Raw genomic sequence first — 22,017 nt, forward strand, 5'->3', positions numbered from 1 at the left:
GCATCACACAGCTTGCAACTTGCAAGTACAAAATAATTTCTCTGACATGTCCTTGTAAAGCACTTCAAGATATTATCATTCTTAAAATAGTAAAATTTTTATTCTCCATATTTGACCACCACATGACAAAAGGTGCATTGTAAAGATATGGAATTATAAGATGGGGGTGATGAGAGTTCTGGATTCCTGCTTCATTAATTGTGGCCAACATTAAATGATACTGCAATACTTTCAGTATTTATGATGTATTTTTAGATTACCAAGTCAGCCAATTGATAGAATCACGTCAGGCAATGCACTTTTGATTTTAATAACCGGTGAAGCGAACAAGTAAAAAGCCTGTGCAGAATCTCGTCAAAAAACTCAGCAGTTTCAGTACTTCATTGCATTTGACTCTTTGATTCTAACAGTTGGTGGAAAAAAAAGCTTATACTCACAGAATACGATTTAAGATTTTAATTTTAAGAATCAAGCGATTCTATGAAGTGAAAAGCTAATAAGTGATGGAACTTGAACACAGTGAAATATTTTGTGAGTTTTGAATCCATTATGTGAGATTCGAATACGTGGCAGACACTATACTTTAGGGACACCCAGAATATAAAGCAGAACCCTGTTTTTAACACGTGTAGTGTATTAAATAGAAGATACAGAGAAAATATCTGTGAGATCCTCTGTTGTCATTAATTCTGAACAGCACACAGTATATTTTGTCTTTGTCTGAACTGACCCCTTTTGCTCCCTTTTTGTCAAACCTCATTCTTTATCATTTTCATCCAACTAATTTCCCTGCGTACCCCCACACTTCCTTGGGGCTAGTTTATGATATAAGTCGACCTGATGGAAAATTTAAACTAGAGCTACAACAAGAGATAACCAACAGAGTTAACAGTATGGTGGCTCTGGTGTGGTCCTCTTAAACCAAGACGGTATGACTAAAATGAGAAGAAAATCCTATTACCCAGATTTGGGGGGGTGGGAAGATTAGAGATAGCAAAATTGATGGAGCTCTGGATTAAGGCCTTAAAAATAGGGATACAAATCTTTTGGATCCTAGGAGCTACAAGAATGTGCTTGGGAACAGTAGAACTTCATGTACATCTCTGAATTTCCTTACAGAAAATGAGAAAACAGGGAAGTAACACCCACAGGGTGCTAGCAAAACATGCCTCGAAACTCTATTGTGTGGTTTGTCATTAACAATACAAGTGCGATTGTTTGGCTTAGCCATTCAGTGGGATCTTTGTATTCAGATGAATGTAGGCACTCAGTCCCAACACTCTCCATGCTCAGAGTGACCTGAAACCCTACCTTTCATAGGTGATCCCTGCGGCGTTGCTGGCACATGCACCCCCATTCCAGGACCACGACGATATGGGAAGTTCTCAGGACTGTATTTCTCACAAAGTACTTGCATGAAACTCCTTCCACTGGGCTGATCCATGTTTTCTTCTTGGACTTCTACAGTCAACACAGTAAGAAAACAAAGAATGCACTGTTAATCCACTCTCTCCAGCAGAGAGCTGTGGACTTCATTCTACTTGTTTAAATAGCTAAGAAAAAAAGGCCAGATATATTAGCAACGAGATTAATACCAGTATCCTTTCTGTTTCTCCAATGCAAGTGCCCTCACTCCCAAACAGTCTTCAAGGCAGTACCCCTGCCACCCCTAGTTACAAGGACTTGCTTAGTGATCTTAACTTCCATATTAAGCACTTCCTATGGACTCCCTAGATCAGTGGTTCTCAACCTTTTTCTGACTGGGACCTATTTGCAAAGGTCCCTGCCTGGTCCTGACCCACACCCTCCTGGTCCTACTACTGTAGGGCCCATAGTCCCCTGCTGCCTGGCCATCCTTGGGGGTCCCTGACTCCCAACACAGTGTCCTACCCCTGCCCCAGTCATTCCAGAGTGGTCCCCAGCTGTCCCTGTCCCGCTTGGGCCAGAGTGCAGTGAGCTCCGGCTCATGTGGGTGGCAGCGGAGTGAGTCTGGCCCAGCATGGACTGGAGGGAGGAGGAGGGGGGCTCCTGTGCCATGCCAGGGAGCCTGGTCCTAGCCCCTCCTTCCCTCTGAGCAGCATCTCCCAGTCACCTTGCCCCTGTGAGCTCAGGCTGCCACCAGCCCAGCCACACAGCTCTCCCCTGCTGGAAGGGGCAGGGACCTTCCTGCCACCCCCCTCTGCCCTGCCAGTCTCAGTGCCTGGCCACGTTCCACCACTGCCGACTGCCCCAAGTAACCCCTTGCAGGCTGGAATGCTGTCAACCTGCAAGGGGGGACCCACCTGTGCTTTCCCATATTTTTTTGTAATTTGTCCACGACCCTTTCAAATATTCTCAAGACCCACTTTTGGGTCACGACCCACGGGTTGTGAAACTCTGCCCTAGATCAACAGCTTTGAATCCTGGCAGTCAATTAAGCCCTTCATCTTTCTGCAGCAGATGTGCTCAGTTCTGTGCAGTGTGTGGTTCAGGCGTGTTTTAAAGAGAACCGTAAAAATTAAAACCCTCTCTGTTCTGCAGGGACATTTAAAACTCATGCACTAGGCTTTGGCCCAGAATCTGGAGCCAAAAGCTCACCGCCAAAGCTGCGCAGCATACAGTCAGCCTGGCTGAGGTGCTCCACCCCTGAAGGGCCTGTCCTTCCTCGCTATCATATGCATACACTTCTTAAAGTGCACCAGGATACATCAAAAATGAATGGCGCTATACAAATATTATGATCACTAGTCAATGTAACAGACATGACAAAGAGAGATAAATAACACACAGCAATTATTAAAGCATGCAAGCTGCAGCAGTTAAAAAGTCAGAGAGATAAATACAATCATGGCTGTGACAAGACTAAAAAAAAAAAAACCTCTTGAGTTTGAAAGTGGAAGCGACTGAATTGCCACTGATATCATAATAACATCTCACACTTAGGCTGCTCATTTTTCACTGCAAGGAATGTATAAGGCTTTGCAAATATTAACGAAACCTCACAGAACACTGGTAAGGCTAGAAAGTAGTACTTCCATTTTACAGATGAGAAACCAAAACCCAGGGCCAGAACAGTGCTTTCAGAGTCAAAATTATGCCCCAAAAGTGTAGGCCCTAAGGGGAATTCATTTATTCTAGGTAACTGTATGGTGTCCACATCATAAAGGGCAGTGCTTCATTGACAGCAAGTTTCAGCCCCTCCCCCAAATGGCAGCAGCCTTGTTTTAAGCAGGCCACTTCCAAACTCGATGAGCAGGGACTGCTACTCAGATATGCGTGCAGGATGGAAAGAGACAGGCTTTTTCATTAGGATGTTAAAGCTGTGCCATGGATCAATAGCACAAATGCACAAAGACAGAGTTCATCCTTAAAATAATTTCTTGCCTACTCATTTTTGTAGCAACATACTGTATTTTGAAGATGCTTGTCACCTTGGTATCTAGGCATCACACGGTGAAGAAAGACGAGAAGAAACAGAAAGCAGGGGCCCCTCACGTGCCAAACCCAAGAGCTCTGTGTAGTGCTGACCTGCATAGCTTAGCATCGCATGTCCGCTGGAAGTTACTTGGTGCCTACAGTGAGGTGACTGGCATCTGTACATACTCTAGATGGAAGTTCGCTAATCTGCCCTGGTTTGCTACATGTGGCTCTGAAATCATCCGTTCAGTGTATTTTTGATAAAAAGAAACCATGTTTGAGATTCATCTGAAGTCAAAAGAAGCACTCAGTACCAGGGCCAGCTCCAAAAACAAGCCTCTAATGCATCCTGGAAAAGCAGAAGAAACCTGTAAAGAAGAGTGAATCTCACAGGCCAAGCCACATCTCTGCAATGCCAGAGTGTTTTGAAAGCTTAGAGCAACAGAGAAATACAAATAGCATTCCCTTCACCCCTCATCCCCTTTAAAAGGCACAGAGAACACCGTTTGAGAATTTCATCTCCTCAGTAAAACACTGCCATCCTGGAGTCTGCAATGCTCCCCATAAAAACAGAGTGGGAACAAAGCTGAGCAAGTGCAAGTTTTCACTGCTGATAAGCACAGCCAAAAAGAGCTATGGCTCAGCACTTTCAGTTGCTGAACATGGACCATCTAGAGCAGAACATGACACCACTGATATCAAATGATAGGCTTTGATCCTGAAATTACTTACATACAAAAATAGCTCCAACATGGCATATCCCAAGCCACAGGGAAGCATAGCAAGAGAGTGGACAGGGTCCTGGACTACGACTCAGGAGTTCTGGGCTTTACTCCCAGCTGGCACTGGTCTGTTTGGGGATCTTACGGGAAATGTAGCCTGATCCACAAAAAACACTGGCAGTATTATATGACAATGTGACAATGACAACGAATTCCTTTGTAACATATTTTGAGATCTTCTGGTGAAGAGAGCTTGATACTATGCTTTCAGGATAATGCCGAAGTGTCTCAAAGAAAGAAATCAAATTGCGACCAAACCTACATAAAATTATCCCCCTATATTGTCTGAATTGCAGCTGCAAACATAACTGAGGTCAAAATTGAACAGCTTGTGCCTGACCTTTCCAATTGTGGTATAAAATAATGAAATGATTTATGCTATAACAGAAAGGTCAGCTCAGATTTGTAAATTTGCCTTCATCACCCTAGCTCCAGTGCTCTCTAACAGAGTGTGCGTGCCCTCTTGTTCCCTCATTAAAGGACCATGGTCATGTTTAGACTAATATTGTTAGCTAACACTCATGAAGAAAACTCTCTCTTGCTATTTAACTCTCTCTGGGATCCAGTTGAGGTATGGGCAAAGGACAGATTGTGAGTTAAAGAAGAGAAAACTCTGTGTCGATTTCCTTGTGTTGAGAAGGAATTCTTTGGAGACTGAAACTTAGCTTCTCCTTGGATCGATTAACTCTGTATCTCTGGTCACGAGCTGTTACAGCTCCCCCATTACAAAGGAATTAAGCATCGTAAGGAGAGAAATGACCCAAACCTACTGCCACCCTATAAAAGGTAGTTTTATGTTTTACACATAAAAGCTCCACAGACTCCCACTATATAGTACAATAAAGCACAAGACATTTTGGGTCTTAAAGCCATGGTTCAAGGTGCGTTGACATCACAGAGTTCATTGCATTTTTTCTATCAGTTTACCACTTCAAACTTCTAACAATTTTTCTTTTCAAACTTTTGCTGCAGCGCAAAGGGTGCACCCTCCCTGAGATGACTTCAGTCTGGCGGTGTAGCCTGTAGCCTTTGAAAGAAAATACTCAAAGTAAAGCCCCTCTGCCTGGAAAGGAGCATTTCATCTGATGCTGAAATGAGCAGCATACCACAGGAGTGATTTACCTTGATAATCAAGGCTTTGGGTAGAAATGCCCCGATCTTAAGATATGACTTGTAACCCAGTAGCTAAGAGAGAGGTGTTTGCTTCCAATTGGGCACTCAGACCTTCTATTTTTGAACATGTAAAAATTAAATGTTTAGGCAGAAACAGCTTGAATTCACTCACCCATAAAGCTTCCTCTCCTTCACTTTGCTCTTCAGTCAACTCCGCTCCTGTTCACCCACCGAGCTAACATCGGTTGATAAATCCCACATGAGACAGTCACCTCAACACAACTGGAGGGGAAAAAGAGATCAGCAAGTTGCGTTTCCCAACACCAAAGACTTCTCTAAGTTGGAAGAGTCTCCAGGTTTTAGCCATATTGGTCCAGAGGAAAAAGCAACCAGGACTCATAGTAGAGATGATACCCTTTATTAAACCAACAAGATTTTTGCAAAAAAAAAAAAAATTCTTTAATTGCAAGCTTTTGGACACAAACACCCAAAAAACCTTGCAATTAAAATATTTTTTTTAGCAAAAAAATCTTATTGGTTTAATAAAAGATATCACCTCTATGAGTCCTGGTTGCTAAATTGAAAGATAAAAGATCGCGGGTAAGAGTCTAATTCCTTCCGAAACACAAATATATTTCATGTTGAAGCATTACTTCAACAAACCAATTTTGTCAATAGAGGACGGTTATTTGGGGTCTGAAGCTACCCACGTCCCTTCCTACAACAGGGAAAGCGAACTAAAAAAAATCTAACTAAAAAAAATCACTCCCGATAGCCACTGCTTTCCTGAAGCTGCGTCACACCCGCCGACACGCGCGCGCCACTCCCGCCAACACCTGAGGGAAGAAAGCGTTAACAAGAGATGCAAGGACAGCACGCAGCATTTCACACACGTGTCATAAGTGCGAGGGCAGGACGCAACGCGCACTTTTTTTTTGGAGTGTGTTGCACACGCGCCGATTAAAGGGGCACCGCCTAATTTTAGACCCTCAAAGCAGGCCTTTTAAAAGGCAACGGGGGAGGTAGAAACGGTCTCAAACCGACTCCGAGAAGATCTTTTGACGGGTCGATGAAAAGCGCTGCAAGCCTCGTTAACGACTACGCGCAAATCGACCTCTAAAACAGGGATCTGTACCCATCTGGCTCACACAAGGGAGGGAAGTCAAGCAGGACGTCCCCTCCCTCCCTGTCTGTCTGTCTGGAGTCATGCAGGGATGGAGATGATGGATACACCAAAAACAACCAACATCCAGCAGCGCCACGCCACATCCCCGCGCACCCAAACCAGCCTGGCCCACCCAGGGATGAAGCCGGGCCTCCTCTCTGCAAACAGAGGCCAGGAGGGCCGGCTCCTCCTCGCAGGCGGCTATTGCGGGGCATTCATGAAGGCGGGAGGGCTGGCGAACCACTGCCCTGAGCCCGGGGGGAGACCGGCAAGGGACGGGGGGCAAGGCCCGGCCCCAGGGGGGACGTGGGTCTCCTTCCGCCGGGCGGGACGAGGACTAGGGGGTGTTTACTGGGAGGGCAGCGGGGAGCAGGCCCAGCCCGGCGCCCCGGCCCCGCGCTCACCCGCCCGCCGGCCGCGGCCCGCGCTCACCCGGAAGCAGCTCGTCGGCCGCCAAACATCACGTGACAGCCGGGTCACGTGAGCAGCGCGCCGCGGGGGCGTTGCCGTGGAGACGGGGCGGCTTCCGTGGAGCCGTTCCGCCGCGAGACCGGCGTGCATTGCGGCTGCGCGGAGGGAGCGCGCTCGCGGGGCCGAGGTGGATGACGTCATGGTTTTCTCCGAGTTAAAAAAAAAATAAAATAAAATAAAAAATCACCAGTTTTCGGTTCAAAAAAAAAAAAAATCAAGTCCCATTCTTCCATAATTTACATGAAATTCTAGCTATAAATTAATTCATTAATAATTAAAGAATTTTTGTTCCATTGGGCTAATAAAAGTGATTGCTGCCGCGAGGCCCAATGACTAGCTCTTAGCGGTGTTTCATTTAAATCGTGGGGAAACGTGGATTTGGGGGTACTACGAGTGATAGTTTCTGTCACCGCGTGTGATGTCACCGCAGTGAGGTCACCGGAGGGCTGGGTGACCTCACCCCCCTGGCGCCAGCCTCTTCCCGGGCAGCGCAGTGACATCACAAGCCTGGAACCTCGAGCGGGTGGTGATGCAATCGCAGGGTCGTCACGCAAGCTCAGTGGGACAAGCGATAGTTTCTGTCACCGCGTGCGATGTCACCGCAGTGAAGTCATCAGAGAGCCGAGTGACCTCACACCATGGCACCAGCTTCTTCCCGGGCACTACAGTGACATCACAAACCAGGATCCCTTAACCAGTGATGATGCAATCACAGGCCCGTCGTGCTACCACCATGACCGTAGGTCACAGTCCAGCGATAGTTTCTGTCAGCGCGTGTGATGTCATCGCAGTGAAGTCACCAGAGGGCCAAGTGACCTCACACTCTGGCACCAGCTTCTTCCCAGGCACCGCAGTGACATCACATGGCAGCAGTGCAGGAAGGCATCCCAGCATGGCAGTGTCCAGTGAAAGGCCGCGTCCCTCTCCTCTGCGGTGACCTCACAGCCCTTCGTGACCTCATTAGGCCGCAACACAAGACCGTCACGCGAGACGTCTGCCTCCCCGGCCTGCGGGAAGCAGAGCGCAGGGTCCGGACCCCGCGGACGGGGCAGCTCGGATCCAGACCAGTCCAACCCGCCGGTAATGGTAACAACTGCCCCCTGCTCGACGTGCGGCCGTACAGCTGCCGCTGCCCCAGGGAAAGGACAACGGGGAAAAATGCATGTTCTTGGCAAACCAAACCTGTTTCTGTATCATTCGTATCGTGTGCGAAACTTTCAGTAAATGGTACGACACACGCGTGACACAGGAACAAACAGAAACCAGCCGCTGGAATGGAGTTTGCTCCAGTCCAAAGTTTGTCTCCACCTCCCGTTGCGCACACTGTCCGTTCGCTTGGCTGAGACTTTGCAGAAAAGCCCACGCATTACTAACGAGGTTGTCCGTGTCTCTGGTGCTTAATCCCTCAGTGACGGCTCCGTCATCCCTGCGATGACTGGTCGTGACATCGCACGGGGAGATAAGGCGTACAGAGAGTGACAGAGCAGCAGCGCGTGACCCTGCCTGGCAACAAATCTTCCTGATTTCCCACAAACACCCTTTGTGGTACTGTATGATAAGGCAGAAACTGTCTAAAACGAGCAAGTTCGCTCCTGCAGCACGTCCCTCGGAGAGGAAAGGGGGAACATTTCTAAGTAGAGTTACACCAGAGGTGGCAAAATGACCTGCCATGAAGCATCTTTAGCTCTGCAATGCTACAGCCCCACCAGTGCAACATCATCCTACGAGCTACAGACCCTTTGTGCAAAACCTAAGACAATTTTGCATAATTATACACGCTAAATGGGTAGAAGAAGGGTGCCCTGGTTAACAGCACAAGCCAGGGATGGGAGAAATGAATTTACTTCCTGCTCCATCACAGATTATCATGACCTTGGAGGTGAACAGGGGGTGACCCTGCTTTGAGCAGGGGGCTGGATGAGGTGACCTTATGAGATCCTACTTTCCTATAATCCTATACAACCCGTTGGGCCAAATCTGCAAGAAGGACATAATGACCCAGATCAAATGAAGGATTTAGATGCCTACCAACTAGGTGCTATATCAGGCAGCAGGGCTGCAGAGGGAAATCCAAAATCCAGAGTTTGGCACAAGCTCCCTGTTTGATGCATGGGGAGATGTATTTGATGCAAAACACTTGCAAGCTGAGCAAGGAATTGCTTAGACTTAGCCGATAGGAAACAGTGAACACTGGAGTGTGTCTGAAATGCTCTGTAGGAGCAAAGCTCTGTAGGCGAGGCACCTGAACTAGGGCTGTAAGGGAAGCATCTCCATGTAGTCAGGCCTGACAGCCCCAAAGCCACTCGTGAGGGTAGATGCTTATCATTGAAAACAAGGGTGGGAAGGGACCTCAGGAGGTTGCATCTAGTCCAACCTCCTGCTCAAAACAGGACCATCCCCAACTAGATCATCCCAGCCAAGGCTTTGTCTAGCCGGGTCTTAAAAACCTCCAAGGAAGGAAATTCTGCAGTGTCTCTGGGTAACCTGTTCCAGTGCTTCGCTACGTTCCTCATCAGAGTTTTTCCTACTATCTAACCTAAACTTCCCTTGCTGCAACTTGAGCCCATGCTTACCTCCATTCTTGGGAACTGTTGAGCAAGGCACATTCAATTCAAAGCACGGCTGGATGTGGTACCGGCTGATTAGAAGCCCTGCCCAGGAACTGGGGAAGTTGGGCCTTTTGTGGCATCCAGAGATCAAACCCACTTCTTCCAAGGGAATGCCATGGCCACCAAGCTATCAGCTAGGCAGGAAGAAAAGTGGTCTCCGCTCCTCCTTCGGAGGCTAGGCTGCTGCATAGCAAAGAGCGCAAAACTCATGGAGGCAGAAGGGGGACGTGTAAAAGGTTGCATGAGCACCATGCTAGGGATAAGGTGGTACCGCTGGGTTTTGGATTCTGCTTGCTGACATACTCTCTGCATTTGACATCAGTCATTCGATAAGCACCAGAGAGACCAGTAACCCTGCAAGCAGGGTGCTTGCTGCTGAGAATCCCATTCTGAGCTGCCCAACTTCCCCATGCGTTGTAGAAGGAGCCTAATTCTGCTCCAAGGGCCAGGTGCCTACGCGTTAGGCACAGCCACTCAGTGCCGCAACGCCTAAGTCTTCCTATCTAGCATGTCGTTGGCACTGTACAAACAACAACAGCAATAATACAACTGCTCAAGCTGCAGGAGAAACTCTTGGGGCAAAGCCATCTCAGCAGAGGCTCCTCAACAATGAAACTCCACGCCAGAAATCAGATGAGCCCAAGGCAGACCATTTTCAGAGCACTCAGCTGTAACCATAGCTATCAACACATTATCTAGGCACCAATTACAAAGTTAAAAGCTGCATTAAGCTAGTTCATAAATGACCCTGCCGATTGCCACTCCTAGACTTAGCCACTTTGACTCCAGTTTTTTTACCCTCGCCTCCACCCTTTGTGACATGGATTTGTTTATGCAGGAAGGCTTTTAAAAAAGTTGGGTGTGCCTCTGTAATGAAGTGCTGTTAGGAAGAGTATTTGTTTCCTGGTTCTAGCTACTGGTCCGGGTTCAAGATTCAAAAGGCTAATACTACTGTCAAATGATTGTGTTCAGCTTTGCAGAAAAAATAGGGCCGGGAAGACCATCCAAACGTGCTCAAGGCCTGGCTGCTGTTGCTACCAGAAAAGCACAGTCTGAACTGGATGTACTGCAACACCCCAAACTTCTGGTGTGATCATGCTGACATCCGTGGGTCAGTCCCGTAGTTGTCAGACTAGACGTGCGGCTTCCAAAGCCATGCTATCAACACCCTTAAATGCATGCATGCTTTTTGCAGGGCTCATTTTCCTCTTAACGCAGAGAAAATACGCCTGTGTTCTTTCTTATTAGCCTATTGACACAACACTGGTGTTATTCTGTTCCAGCATAGATGAACAGTGCTCTTGCTAACTTCCCATTAAAAAACACTTACCCGCATTCCTCTGAATGTTTTGTTTGCTTCCTTTTATACATTCCTGAGAGTGCTTTGTCTCTATTTGTTTTTTTCCCCCCGGTATCTGTTTCAGTGAGATAAAGAACCAAGATGCATTCAGAAACTACACGCTTTTTGCTAACAATTCTCATGGTTTTGCACAACTCGCCTAAGTTATTCAGCTCCTAGCGCAGAAAAAGAATATTTGCTCGCTTATAGCCTACATCATCTGACAATATATTGATACAAAATTAATCTCCATTGCTGCTTTCTATAGTTACACATTTAATTGGACATAATAGATTTCCTTGTTGACCTCCAGTGGGTCAATACCGTGAGTGTGAGATTATGACCAATGCTTTCCCTGGGCTAAATAAAAGACTGTTTTAATGGGAACTGCATAACTCAGGGAATTGTTAATGGAGTATTGTCTTTCACCTGTAGGTGCCAGTTTGAATTCAGCCCAAGCTGGTAATGGTTCAAAGTGCTTATCATCTAGGGGCTGTCTCATTGTCCATGTGAAATAAATTTGGTGGGTCTCAGTCTGAGCGTTAGTTGACAGGTATCCATTTCACAAAACCTTCATCACAGCTGGCACAAAGAATGCCCCTTTGCAGACAATCTCAGCAGAGACCCCAAGGACCAACCAGGCCATGGGAACTAAGTTCACCTCTAAAATTACTTCTTCTATGTCAGGGTTGAAGTCATGTTGGTGGGACAACACAGGAGAAGCATGCTCTACTGCTGGCCCAGCCTTTAGCTATTCCATGTCTGTGTCTACACGAGATGCTGACTGCAGTTATTACTATGCAGTCATTTAGTACCCGCATAACCAAGTACTAAATGACTGCGCAGTAACCGGCATTACTGCACAGTAGCATCCCCGCACGGCTTCTGGGTGACACTGACTGTGCAGTAGCTTGTTACTACTGTGCAGTAGCGTTGCATCACAGTTTGCGCCCCACAACACTACTGCACAGTACCAATGAGCTATTGCACAGTAGTAATAAGCTACTGTGCAGTAAGCATCTCGTGTAGATGTGGCCTGTGGGTAGATGGTAGGCTTTAGTTAAAGGGGTGTTCCTCAACGCCATTCATTAGTAAAAACTAATGTTGGGTAAAAGACTAATTTCATTCTTATTGCATTATTTTGACACATTTTTAGATGATCTGAACAAATGCTACAGATGGAAACATCCCCAAATTCAGAGACAGTTGAGAGCAAGAGCCTGTACCCAAACTTAACGTTTCATATTTAAGCTTCACTTAATAAAAGTGGTTAGGACTTGCAAAGGGATTTCCCGAGTGCACAGAGACAGATTATAAGGCCAGAAGGGACCACTGTCATCATTTTGTATAACCTCCTGAATAACAGAGGCCAGAGGACTTCCCTGAAGACTTTCCCTCTTGAACACAAGCAGATCTGTTAAGGAAAAAAAAACACATACCCTAGTGATTTAAAAAATCATTGCTGATGGAGAGTCAACTGTAGCCTCTGATGGATGGTTTCAATAGCTAACTGCCCTCTCTGTTAAAAATCTGTGCCTTATTTCTAATCTACATCTGAAGAGAGAGGTATCTAAGCCCATTAATGTTCAATGCTATCTTTTAGTGCCTTATTCCCTTACTCTCCTTGGAAATTCCCAGCCAATTAAACTAACGTTTAATACTCAAGTCTCAAAGTACTGCGGAGAGGCAGAGAAATATTGCTATCCCCGATTTACAGATGTGGAAACTGCCATGCTGAGTACCACAGTGAATTGCTGTCACACACAGACGGACCAGCAGAATCCCTGTGGGGCCTCTCAGATCACCACGTTAGGTGTGTGAATCATTTTTTTTTTTTCATTTTTGAAAAAAAACATAATATATGCAATTTTTCCCTTCCTTTTTGATCCATTTGCTTATGGGTTTGGCAATTGCATTTGCCTTCATCCTTGGAGATTATTCTGGAGTTCCTCAGAGAGACTTGAGTTTTCTTTTAAATTTCTCTTCCTTTCACTTGATTTAAACATTTTTGGCCAATTTCATGATTTAATAATGAGAAATGAAAGCGGAGCTTTAATAAGTGTTGAGGGGAAACCTCTGATTCCATCTGGGGATTAAGAGGGGTGTGAGAGGTATGTGAATCCTGTTAGACAGACTGTCCTTTCAGAGCTCAAGTGTGGCGCAGAGATAGTGAAAGCTCTTAAAACACCCACTAAAGTCAAGGAGCTGGGGAAGGCTCTGAGCATCTTGGAGGATGAGGCCCTTTAAGCTGTAATGCTAGGATACAAATGCATAGGGTCAGTGACTCTCAGCTCTCTCTCTAATACCTTTAAAAATCTGAACTCATGTACAGCTGTATCTCACTGATCAACTCAAAGCAGGTTCTCACTAAACGATTCAGTTAACAATTCATGAAGACCTTAGACTTCACAAAAGTGCTTCCAAAGTTGCATCTCGGGGCTGTGCAACTTATTTGGGACTCAGTAGGAGTTTTAAAGGTAACCCTTATGTTACACTTAAAGCAAGCATTGTTAGACTATACATATTGTAAAACATCAGCCAACAGTTAAAAGTGATTCAGGTGTCAACCTAACAAATTCAGACTGAAAAGTTAAATAAATCATAATTAGCTACCAGTACTTTTCTGAAGAGCTGCTCCTTTTTGGTTGGTTTTTGAGCTTGGCACATACATGAGATAGAGCAGATGTAAGCTCCTTTGTTCCACTTCCCTCCCTGCCTAACCATGAATAGCCAAAGGCAGCTTTTCAGGTAACACACTGAGATAATGCACGGATCTTGTGCCGGATTCATTTTACCCAGCAAGTATGTTGCTGAGCGCACCAAAGCATCTAACTTGCTCCCAGCAAGTTTGCTATTGAAGTGGGGCAGTGATGGTACAGAATCACTGAAAATGAGGGTGGGAAGGGACCTCAGGAGGTCACATCTAGTCCAACCCCTGCTCAAAGCAGGACCAGCCCCAACTAGATCACCCCAGCAAGGCTTTGTCTAGCCAGGTCTTAAAAACTTTCAAGGATGGAGACTCAACCACCTCTCTGGGTAACCTGTTCCGATGCTTTACTACACTCCTAGTGAGAAGGTTTTCCTAATATCCAATCTAAACTTCCCTTGCTGAAACTTGAGCCCATTGCTCCTTGTTCTGTCATCTGCCACCACTGAGAACAGCCCAGCTCCATCCTCTTTGGATCCCCCCTTCAGGGAGCTGAAGGCTGCTATTAAATCCCCCCTCGGTCTTCTCTCCTCCAGTTCCCTCAGCCTCTCCTCACAAGTCATGTCCTCCAGCCCCCAAACTATTTTTGTTCCCTCCGCTGGACTCTCACGCTTTCTCTAGTGGGGACCCAAAACTGAACACAGGACTCCAGATGTGGCCTCGCCAGTGCTGAAAAGAGGGGAATCATCACTTCCCTTGATCTACTGGCAACACTCCTACCGATGCAGCCCAAGATGCCGTAGCCTTCTTGGCAACAAGGGCACACTTCTGGCTCCTGTTCAGCTTATTGTCTACTCTAGCCCCCAGGTCCTTTTCTGCAGAGCTGCTATTAAGCCAGTCAGCACCCCGCTTGTACCGGTGCATGGGATTGTTCGACTCTAAGTTCAGGACTTTGCACTTGTCCTATTGAACCTCATGAGATTTCTTTTGGTCCAGTCTTCCAATTTGCCAAGGACCCTTTGAATCCTAGATCTACCCTCCAGCATATCTGCTACTCCCCGCAACTTGGTATCATCTGCAAACTTGCCGAGGATGCAGTCCATCCCATTTTCCAGACGGTTGAGTATATGAGACACAAAGGAAATGTACAGGGAAGTGATTATTTTTTCTGTTGTAGTTATGTTGTCACTGGGTTATTCTAATCTGGGATAACTGACTGGTCTAGCACATTGGCAAAATCTTTGAAAAAATTATCAAGGCTCACATTTGCGAGAGCCCAGCAGGACAAATTATGCTGAGGGGAAACCAGCACGGGTTCGTGGCAGGCAGATCATGCCTGACTAATCTAGTCTCTTTTTATGACCAGGTTACAAAACGCCTAGATACAGGAGGAGGGGTGGATGTCGTATACTTAGACTTCAGGAAGGCCTTCGATACGGCATCCCACCCCATACTGGTGAACAAGTTAAGAGGCTGTGACGTGGATGACTGCACAGTCCGGTGGGTGGCGAATTGGCTAGAGGGTCGCACCCAGAGAGTCGTGGTGGATGGGTTGGTCTCGACCTGGAAGGGTGTGGGCAGTGGGGTCCCGCAAGGCTCGGTCCTTGGACCGATACTCTTTAATGTCTTCATCAGCGACTTGGACGAGGGCGTGAAATGTACTCTGTCCAAGTTTGCAGATGACACAAAGCTCTGGGGAGATGTGGACACGTCGGAGGGCAGGGAACAACTACAAGCAGATCTGGACAGGTTGGACAAGTGGGCAGAAAACAACAGGATGCAGTTCAACAAGGAGAAATGCAAAGTGCTGCACCTAGGGAGGAAAAATGTCCAGCACACCTACAGCCTAGGGAATGACCTGCTGGGTGGCACGGAAGTGGAAAGGGATCTTGGAGTCCTACTGGACTCCAAGATGAACATGAGCCGGCAGTGTGACGAAGCCATCAGAAAAGCCAATGGCACTTTATCGTGCATCAGCAGATGCATGACGAATAGGTCCAAGGAGGTGATACTTCCCCTCTGTCGGGCGCTGGTCAGACCGCAGTTGGAGTACTGCGTGCAATTCTGGGCGCCGCACTTCAAGAGGGATGCGGATAACCTGGAGAGGGTCCAGAGAAGGGCCACTCGTATGGTTAAGGGCTTGCAGACAAAGCCCTACGAGGAGAGACTAGAGAAACTGGACCTTTTCAGCCTCTGCAAGAGAAGGTTGAGAGGCGACCTTGTGGCCACCTATAAGTTCATCACGGGGGCACAGAAGGGAATTGGTGAGGTTTTATTCACCAAGGCGTCCCCGGGGGTTACAAGAAACAATGGCCACAAGCTAGCAGAGAGCAGATTTAGACTGGACATTAGGAAGAACTTCTTCGCAGTTCGAGTGGCCAAGGTCTGGAACGGGCTCCCAAGGGAGGTGGTGCTCTCCCCTACCCTGGGGGTCTTCAAGAGGAGGTTAGATGAGTATCTAGCTGGGGTCATCTAGACCCAGCACTCTTTCCTGCTTATGCAGGGGGTCGGACTCGATGATCTATTGAGGTCCCTTCCGACCCTAACATCTATGAATCTATGAATAGCCGTATGGGACTCAGTACACTCACTCCTGTCTGATCTTGCAAACTAAAGGTATATCCACACAATGTTTCTTGTGAGTACAGGGAAGGACATTTCCAACAATGCATTTCCCAGCCCCATTCATGTGCCCGCATCCAGAAATGTAACAGTGAAGCCACATCAGGATTTTCCCTTATGGCCACTCTCAACTACACTGGAGACAGAGGTCCGGAGTTTGGTCACAGGTCCCCCTCCCCAATGCAGCTTCGCCACCTCATTTCTAGGTTGGACACTAGGCATGTGTGAGCCAGTCGGGGTGGACGGGGAGTAGGCATCCCTCCCTGAACATGTTGGGAACATGGTGCAGATGGATGCTGAGCAGTCCTGATTTGTCTGTGGATAGGAAAGTGCCTGGAAACACTGAGTGCCACGGGCATAAGCCAAGAAGGCATGATCAAGTGCTTGGCAAATAGCAAACTACAGAACCTGACTAAGTAGAAAGCCTCCATTCATCCTCACCATTGCTTCTGAGGTGATGGATAGGAGCAAAAAAAAAATGAATGGGTCTGCTTACATAGCAGTGTGTTTTTCAATGCTTGCCCAGAGTGTGGAGGCCAGGGGCCAGGGTGCACTTGTGTTGCAGCTTTGTAAAAAAAAAAATGTGTACCCATAAATAATAAATCTAAGGGCTGCAAGAACAGCCCAGCTCACCTCCATGGTTAAAGTGCACAGGAGCAGGCTTTTCTGCAGTAAGATTTTCTTCCTGTAGCAGCTCGGAGCCCTCATAGGAAGCAGGTTCCCCTGGTGCAAGGTGCTGCACAAGCATAGCGTGTAAATGTTCCAAACCACAGAAGTCTGTATAAGGCAAAACCAACTGACATCAGAGCTGCTAAAGGCAAAATGCAAACTAAAAGCATAGATATGGAGGGGCATTAGCTTATGAGTTAGAGTACAGAAACTCCTGGCTTCTAAACCCAGCTTTGCCATTTATTTACTGTGCAATCTTGGGCAAGTCACTTTGCCTTCCTGTGTAAGACAGAGCTTATCGTGAGATCATGGCTGCACATACAGGTCACATCCTATTTCACTTATTAGGCATAAGCCACGACGAGGGCTATTCCATACCTATCAAATGAAGACTATTTCACAAGATGCGAATGGGCCCTCTTGCTTGCTGCTTTCCGTGAGTCAGTCTTAAGGCTAAAATGATGGCGTGTTACACATTAGTGTTTGTTTAGGGATGTGAACATGGTGGAATATGATTGCACTTAGGCACCTAAATCTATTTAGCTATCTAATAGGTGGAATAGGCTCTGGGAAAATCTTGGCTGCAGTGATGTCAATGGGAAAATTCCCATGGGCTTTGTGGTCAGGCTTTCACCTGCAAAGTGCAAGCTGAGTGGTGACTTGCGGTGTTAGGGGTAGCAGTGAATGTGGAGGTCAGAAAGGTACTGATAAGAAAGCCACGGTCATTGAGTACACGCATGTCCAAGTGAGCTGCTTGAGAGCACATTAGCATTACATGTATGTCCTTGCTCAGCACGGTGCTGGAGGCTAACTGGGAGAAAAGCCCTTATCCCTTGTTCACCTTGTGCTTCTACAGGTAAAAAAAACCTCTCTGTGCCCATCAGCCAGGGCAGGCTTTTCATTCTAGTGTTAGGGCTCAGACAGAGGCAGTGCCAGGCAGAGGGCAGCATGATGGGAGCTGGCATCCTCCTTTGCCTCTGGATTCCTGCCTCACCACAAACCATTTGTCAAACTAGCCGTGGCAGGTGCGAAAGGAAACCGAGGGCACCGGTTATGCTAGGACTGCTCACCAAGCTGACATAGTGCATACGACCCTGGCCCAACCAATGCTGCAGACTCTCCTGGTGGATGAATAATTCCTTTAACGCTCTGTAATTCTCCAGATGGGAGACACCGCTATCTCTCTCTACAGCTTAGGGAAACTTGACTTCAGCTCGTTCTCTGTCCAAAGAGAACGAAAACAGAAGGAGCCGCCAAGAACGAGTCCCGCTCTCATATTCCAGCGGCTGACAGCCAGCAGCACAAACCGCATGGGGAAGCATTGGCTTTTGCAACCCTCACGCAGACCATCTCTGGCACTAGAGAAGAACAGCAGCAGGGGCTCTGGACATGGGTAGGACTGGCCCTGCCTTCACCAATCCCTGTGGGGTCAGCTTTGAGTGTTGCGAAGCAAACCACCAGCTCTGTAGCCTGCTCTCAGCTTGAAATGGGCCTGGCTTTTCTGAATGAATGGGAAACATACAGCCAAAATCAAGGTCCTTTCTTGTACAGCTCCAAACAATGGGAATCCCATGCTGGGGGTGGTCCTTGAGGCTGGTCTTGCCCTATCCTGTAGGAAACTGGCTTTTATAATAACAGGCCATTAATATTAAAAGACACTCTGCAAATCTCTACCACCTTGCAAACCCCTGGGCAAGCTTGACTGAATTAAACCTCACAATAAGCCTCAGCAATGTGACTCAATGTAAAGCATTTCTTTGACTTCCACATTATCACAGTACCTGAATTCTTCACGCTCTTTAATGGGCTTATCCTTGTAAAACCACACACTGACTGGTACAGCGAGGAATTAAATTCCAGGTCTCCCACCACCCCACCCGATGCCCAGCCTCTTTGCACCACTTCCTCCTTAAAGTAGGCAGCATCCCTGTTCCACTGGTGGGGAAACTGAGGCACGGAGAGGTTGCACGAACAGTTTCAATTCCTACAAGTCAATGGTGCTGCTGAGAACAGCGTGTCCACAGGCAGGCAAGACTTTTCCCTCAAGGATTCTGGGCTGCTTTAGGAACCAGCTCTGAGCCCCTGGTATAAATTACAACAGCCCCTTGACAGGCTTTAATTTACTCCAGCTTCCCCACTGCCAGCCATCAGCTGTGCTGCAGCTCAGAATAAATGGGTTATGCTCACTCTTCTTGCTCCCGCCGCAGCGGTGGCCACCTCCCTCCCTCTTTGAACGGCGCAATAGATGTGGGAGCTGGGACGGCACAGAAAAGGAGCCTGCTTTTCTTAATGCTAATGTGATCAGCATTAGCTCGTACTGTTTTGCCCCAAAGGTTTGAGCTGGAAGGAAATCCAGCAGAAAGCAGCCAGCACCCTTCTCTGACCCCAGCTCCAGCCGGGGTTATGAGAAGCTACGGGGAAGTGATTGTTGTTTGGGATTTTGACTGGCCAGAAAAATTGGCCAGCGTGGCTCTGGAGGAATAACTGGCACAGTAATTCTGTTCTGGTATAACTCCTCCATGTGGGCGCTCTACTCGGGGATAAAATGGCTTCACTCCAGAGCAATTACTCTCTTCCAGAATGATTTGTCCATATTGGGGGTGAGAGATACCACAATATCCATAATGCAATAGTTAACCCGCAACTATGCAAGTTGATTTCCTGATGTAAACGGGTCTTAATAAACCTCCACCCTTCCTTCCCATCTTGACACTGGAATATGCATTTTGTTTATGCACTCACCTCCCCATCCCCATCCCATCACCATCTGAACTAGCCCTCTTAATGGGAGAACACGTTATCTCACCAGGACCCAGTGCTTAGTAGCATCACTGGGTTTCAAAATCCTTACTACATTGTGACCTCCATTTAAGCTGCTTGCAGACTAAACCTGCCGTGGCTGACAAATGGCACAGGAGTAATACCCGAGGCTATGTGTTCATCTAGTTGTCCCAGCTTAGTTCTGCAAGCAATAATCAGAGCATCTTCTGTGACTGCACTCACAACCGCACTAGGGCCGTTTACTGTAAACTCTGGAAGAACAATTGGTTTGAGGCAGACAAATCAGTCATCTTAATACTCACCTGGGAATAACAGTAGTCTCCCTCCCACACATGCTCATTTGCATTTGCTTTTGGCTTAGAAATAAATTACTTCACATCTCAGCTCAGCAAGACCTAGTCTGAGAAGCCAAAAGGAATAAACTCATCAACAGGACCTGGGAGTTGAAATGAGGGCTCAAGTGAGACTTGAAGTATTTGCATTTTGGGAACTGAAGCAACACTATTCTTTTTGGGTTTTTGGAGGGGCTGGGAGGGGGACTGTGGAGTTTAAGGGGCTGTCCGTAGTTGGTATAAACTAGCATAACTCCCCTGTGGTCAGTGAATCTGCTACATACCTCATTAGAAGCGCTAGCCCACACTGGGTGTGTCTACACATGCTATTAATATGAACGAATAAACTCTGGAGCTTATTGCTCCCAGCTGCAGCGTCTCCATATGTACCCAGGACTGCAGCATGCCAAGCTAGGTTGGAACAGCCCTGCTGGCAGGGAACCTGGGGGGTCAGCCTGCCGACCCAGGGCTGCTCCAACCCAGCTCAACGTGCTGCAGAGGGGCTGGCTGGGGTACGAGGGTGCTTCAGTGTGGGGTTAGCTGGCAGGCAGGCCCTGCACTGAAGCCCCCTCATGCCCCAGCCAGCAAGGGGAGTGGAGTAAAAAAACTCTGCAGCCAGATGCTACTTCTATTTACAAGTATTTACAAGTACTATCCTGCCATGGAGTAGATTAGCTTACTCCAACCTAATAGGGGCGCACGTGTAGACGTGCAACATTTAGTACATAGCTATTTAGTCTACTCCTCAGGTAATGTCTTGTACAGATGTGCCAACTAAGTGTTAAACCCTTGCTATGCTCCATTTCAGCTTGGCTCTCTAATGTGCATTTGACTGGATCCTCAGTGGGTGCAAATCAAAATAGATCCATTGCAATCCCCACTGATTTAGAGCAGCAGGGATCTGCAAGCCAGTCATTCACAACAGCCTAAACCTGCCAGAAGTGACTCTGTTAGCATTACCTTTAAATTCCAGGGGCAATTTTAACAAGCCTCCCCTTGCAGCCTTAGGTCAGTGCACGTGAAACAGAAGAGAAAACTGAGCAGAAATCGCATGGAAACCAACTGCCCTATTCTCCTTAATCAAGCCCAGAAACATGCCTCTGATGAGCAGCATAAACAGTGCACAATGTAAATATTAAACCTCCCTGTTTTCATACTGGAGCTGTGGCTCATCACATTGCAAAGGATGCTGCCATTCTACATGAGTGTTTGGATACGTACTTTATACCACAGGGAGATAACTCAGTGATGAGGGCGATATGAAAACCCATATGGAAAACACATAATCATTAATCTTTTACAGTTGGCCATTGGCAGCTGGGTTGTAGCGGACTGACAGCTGTGCTAGTAAGCACAGTGCTAGAGCATGAAGAAGAAAGGAGAGCATTTGCCTAATTAAGATAGCTGCCTTCACATTCATTACTGACGTCCTTTCAGCAGATCTTCTAGGAAGCTGATTTTCTGGTTGCACTTGGCGCTATTAATGGTTGCAATGTTCCACCTCAGAGGCAGCTACACATCACAAGTGGATCAGTCAATTCCCGCTTGTAGTTTGGAAAGTCCTCTGGGATGAAAAGGAGCAATATTTTTGCTGTAAAACGGACTATTAATTCAATCAGAGCAGAACACATTCCCACTTGACAAATCTCCCCGCAAGATGTATAGACCTGTCCCTTACACCGATCCAAGTGATGCAGGGCTGGATTTTACACAGCGGCATCCGGTACAGGAGGAGCCTATTTGTACTGACTTCAACACTGCTCCTTTGTACCATGATGAGCTCAGCTCTGTTATTTTCCACTGGGCTGCGACCATGAAAACAGAATGGCATTTCCAGTATTTGGGGTGCTTTATAGTCCATTAAGCAGGTGTTTATACCCTTGTCCTCAGCTTTACAAGCTCTATTTCAGTCTAGCTCCTCCTCCGATTAAAACAATGGTGCCTGCCCCCATTTAGATGGTGCCCAGCCTGACAGTAGCACCTTTGCATTCAATATAGGTCACTCTTCACCCCATATTTCTTTTGCAGCATCTGTTGGACTTTTGCAGATTGAAGGGCAAGCCTGCCTTCACCTTGACTGCTTTGATACTC

At 47.1% G+C, this 22,017-nt stretch overlaps 1 protein-coding gene across 7 annotated transcripts in view; it reads right to left on the bottom strand.

The window, feature by feature from the left end:
- LOC102564232 (tubulin-specific chaperone cofactor E-like protein) overlaps positions 1-6,958 on the bottom strand; it is an 85,569-nt gene extending 78,611 nt beyond the window's left edge. Inside the window, exons 1-4 of one of the 7 annotated variants that reach the window (XM_019487317.2) lie at positions 6,889-6,958; positions 5,464-5,573; positions 3,508-3,745; positions 1,312-1,461 (exon numbers count right to left, since the gene is read on the bottom strand). In XM_019487317.2, coding sequence (XP_019342862.1) covers positions 1,312-1,461; positions 3,508-3,580 — 223 coding nt within the window. In that variant the 5' untranslated portion in view covers positions 3,581-3,745; positions 5,464-5,573; positions 6,889-6,958. The other 6 variants (XM_059719506.1, XM_019487316.2, XM_019487318.2 and 3 more) reach the window with 6 other exon arrangements.
- Between the last annotated feature and the right edge of the window lie 15,059 nt (positions 6,959-22,017).

The sequence above is a fragment of the Alligator mississippiensis genome, chromosome 16 (genome assembly GCF_030867095.1).
Source record: "Alligator mississippiensis isolate rAllMis1 chromosome 16, rAllMis1, whole genome shotgun sequence".
NCBI lineage: Eukaryota > Metazoa > Chordata > Crocodylia > Alligatoridae > Alligator > Alligator mississippiensis.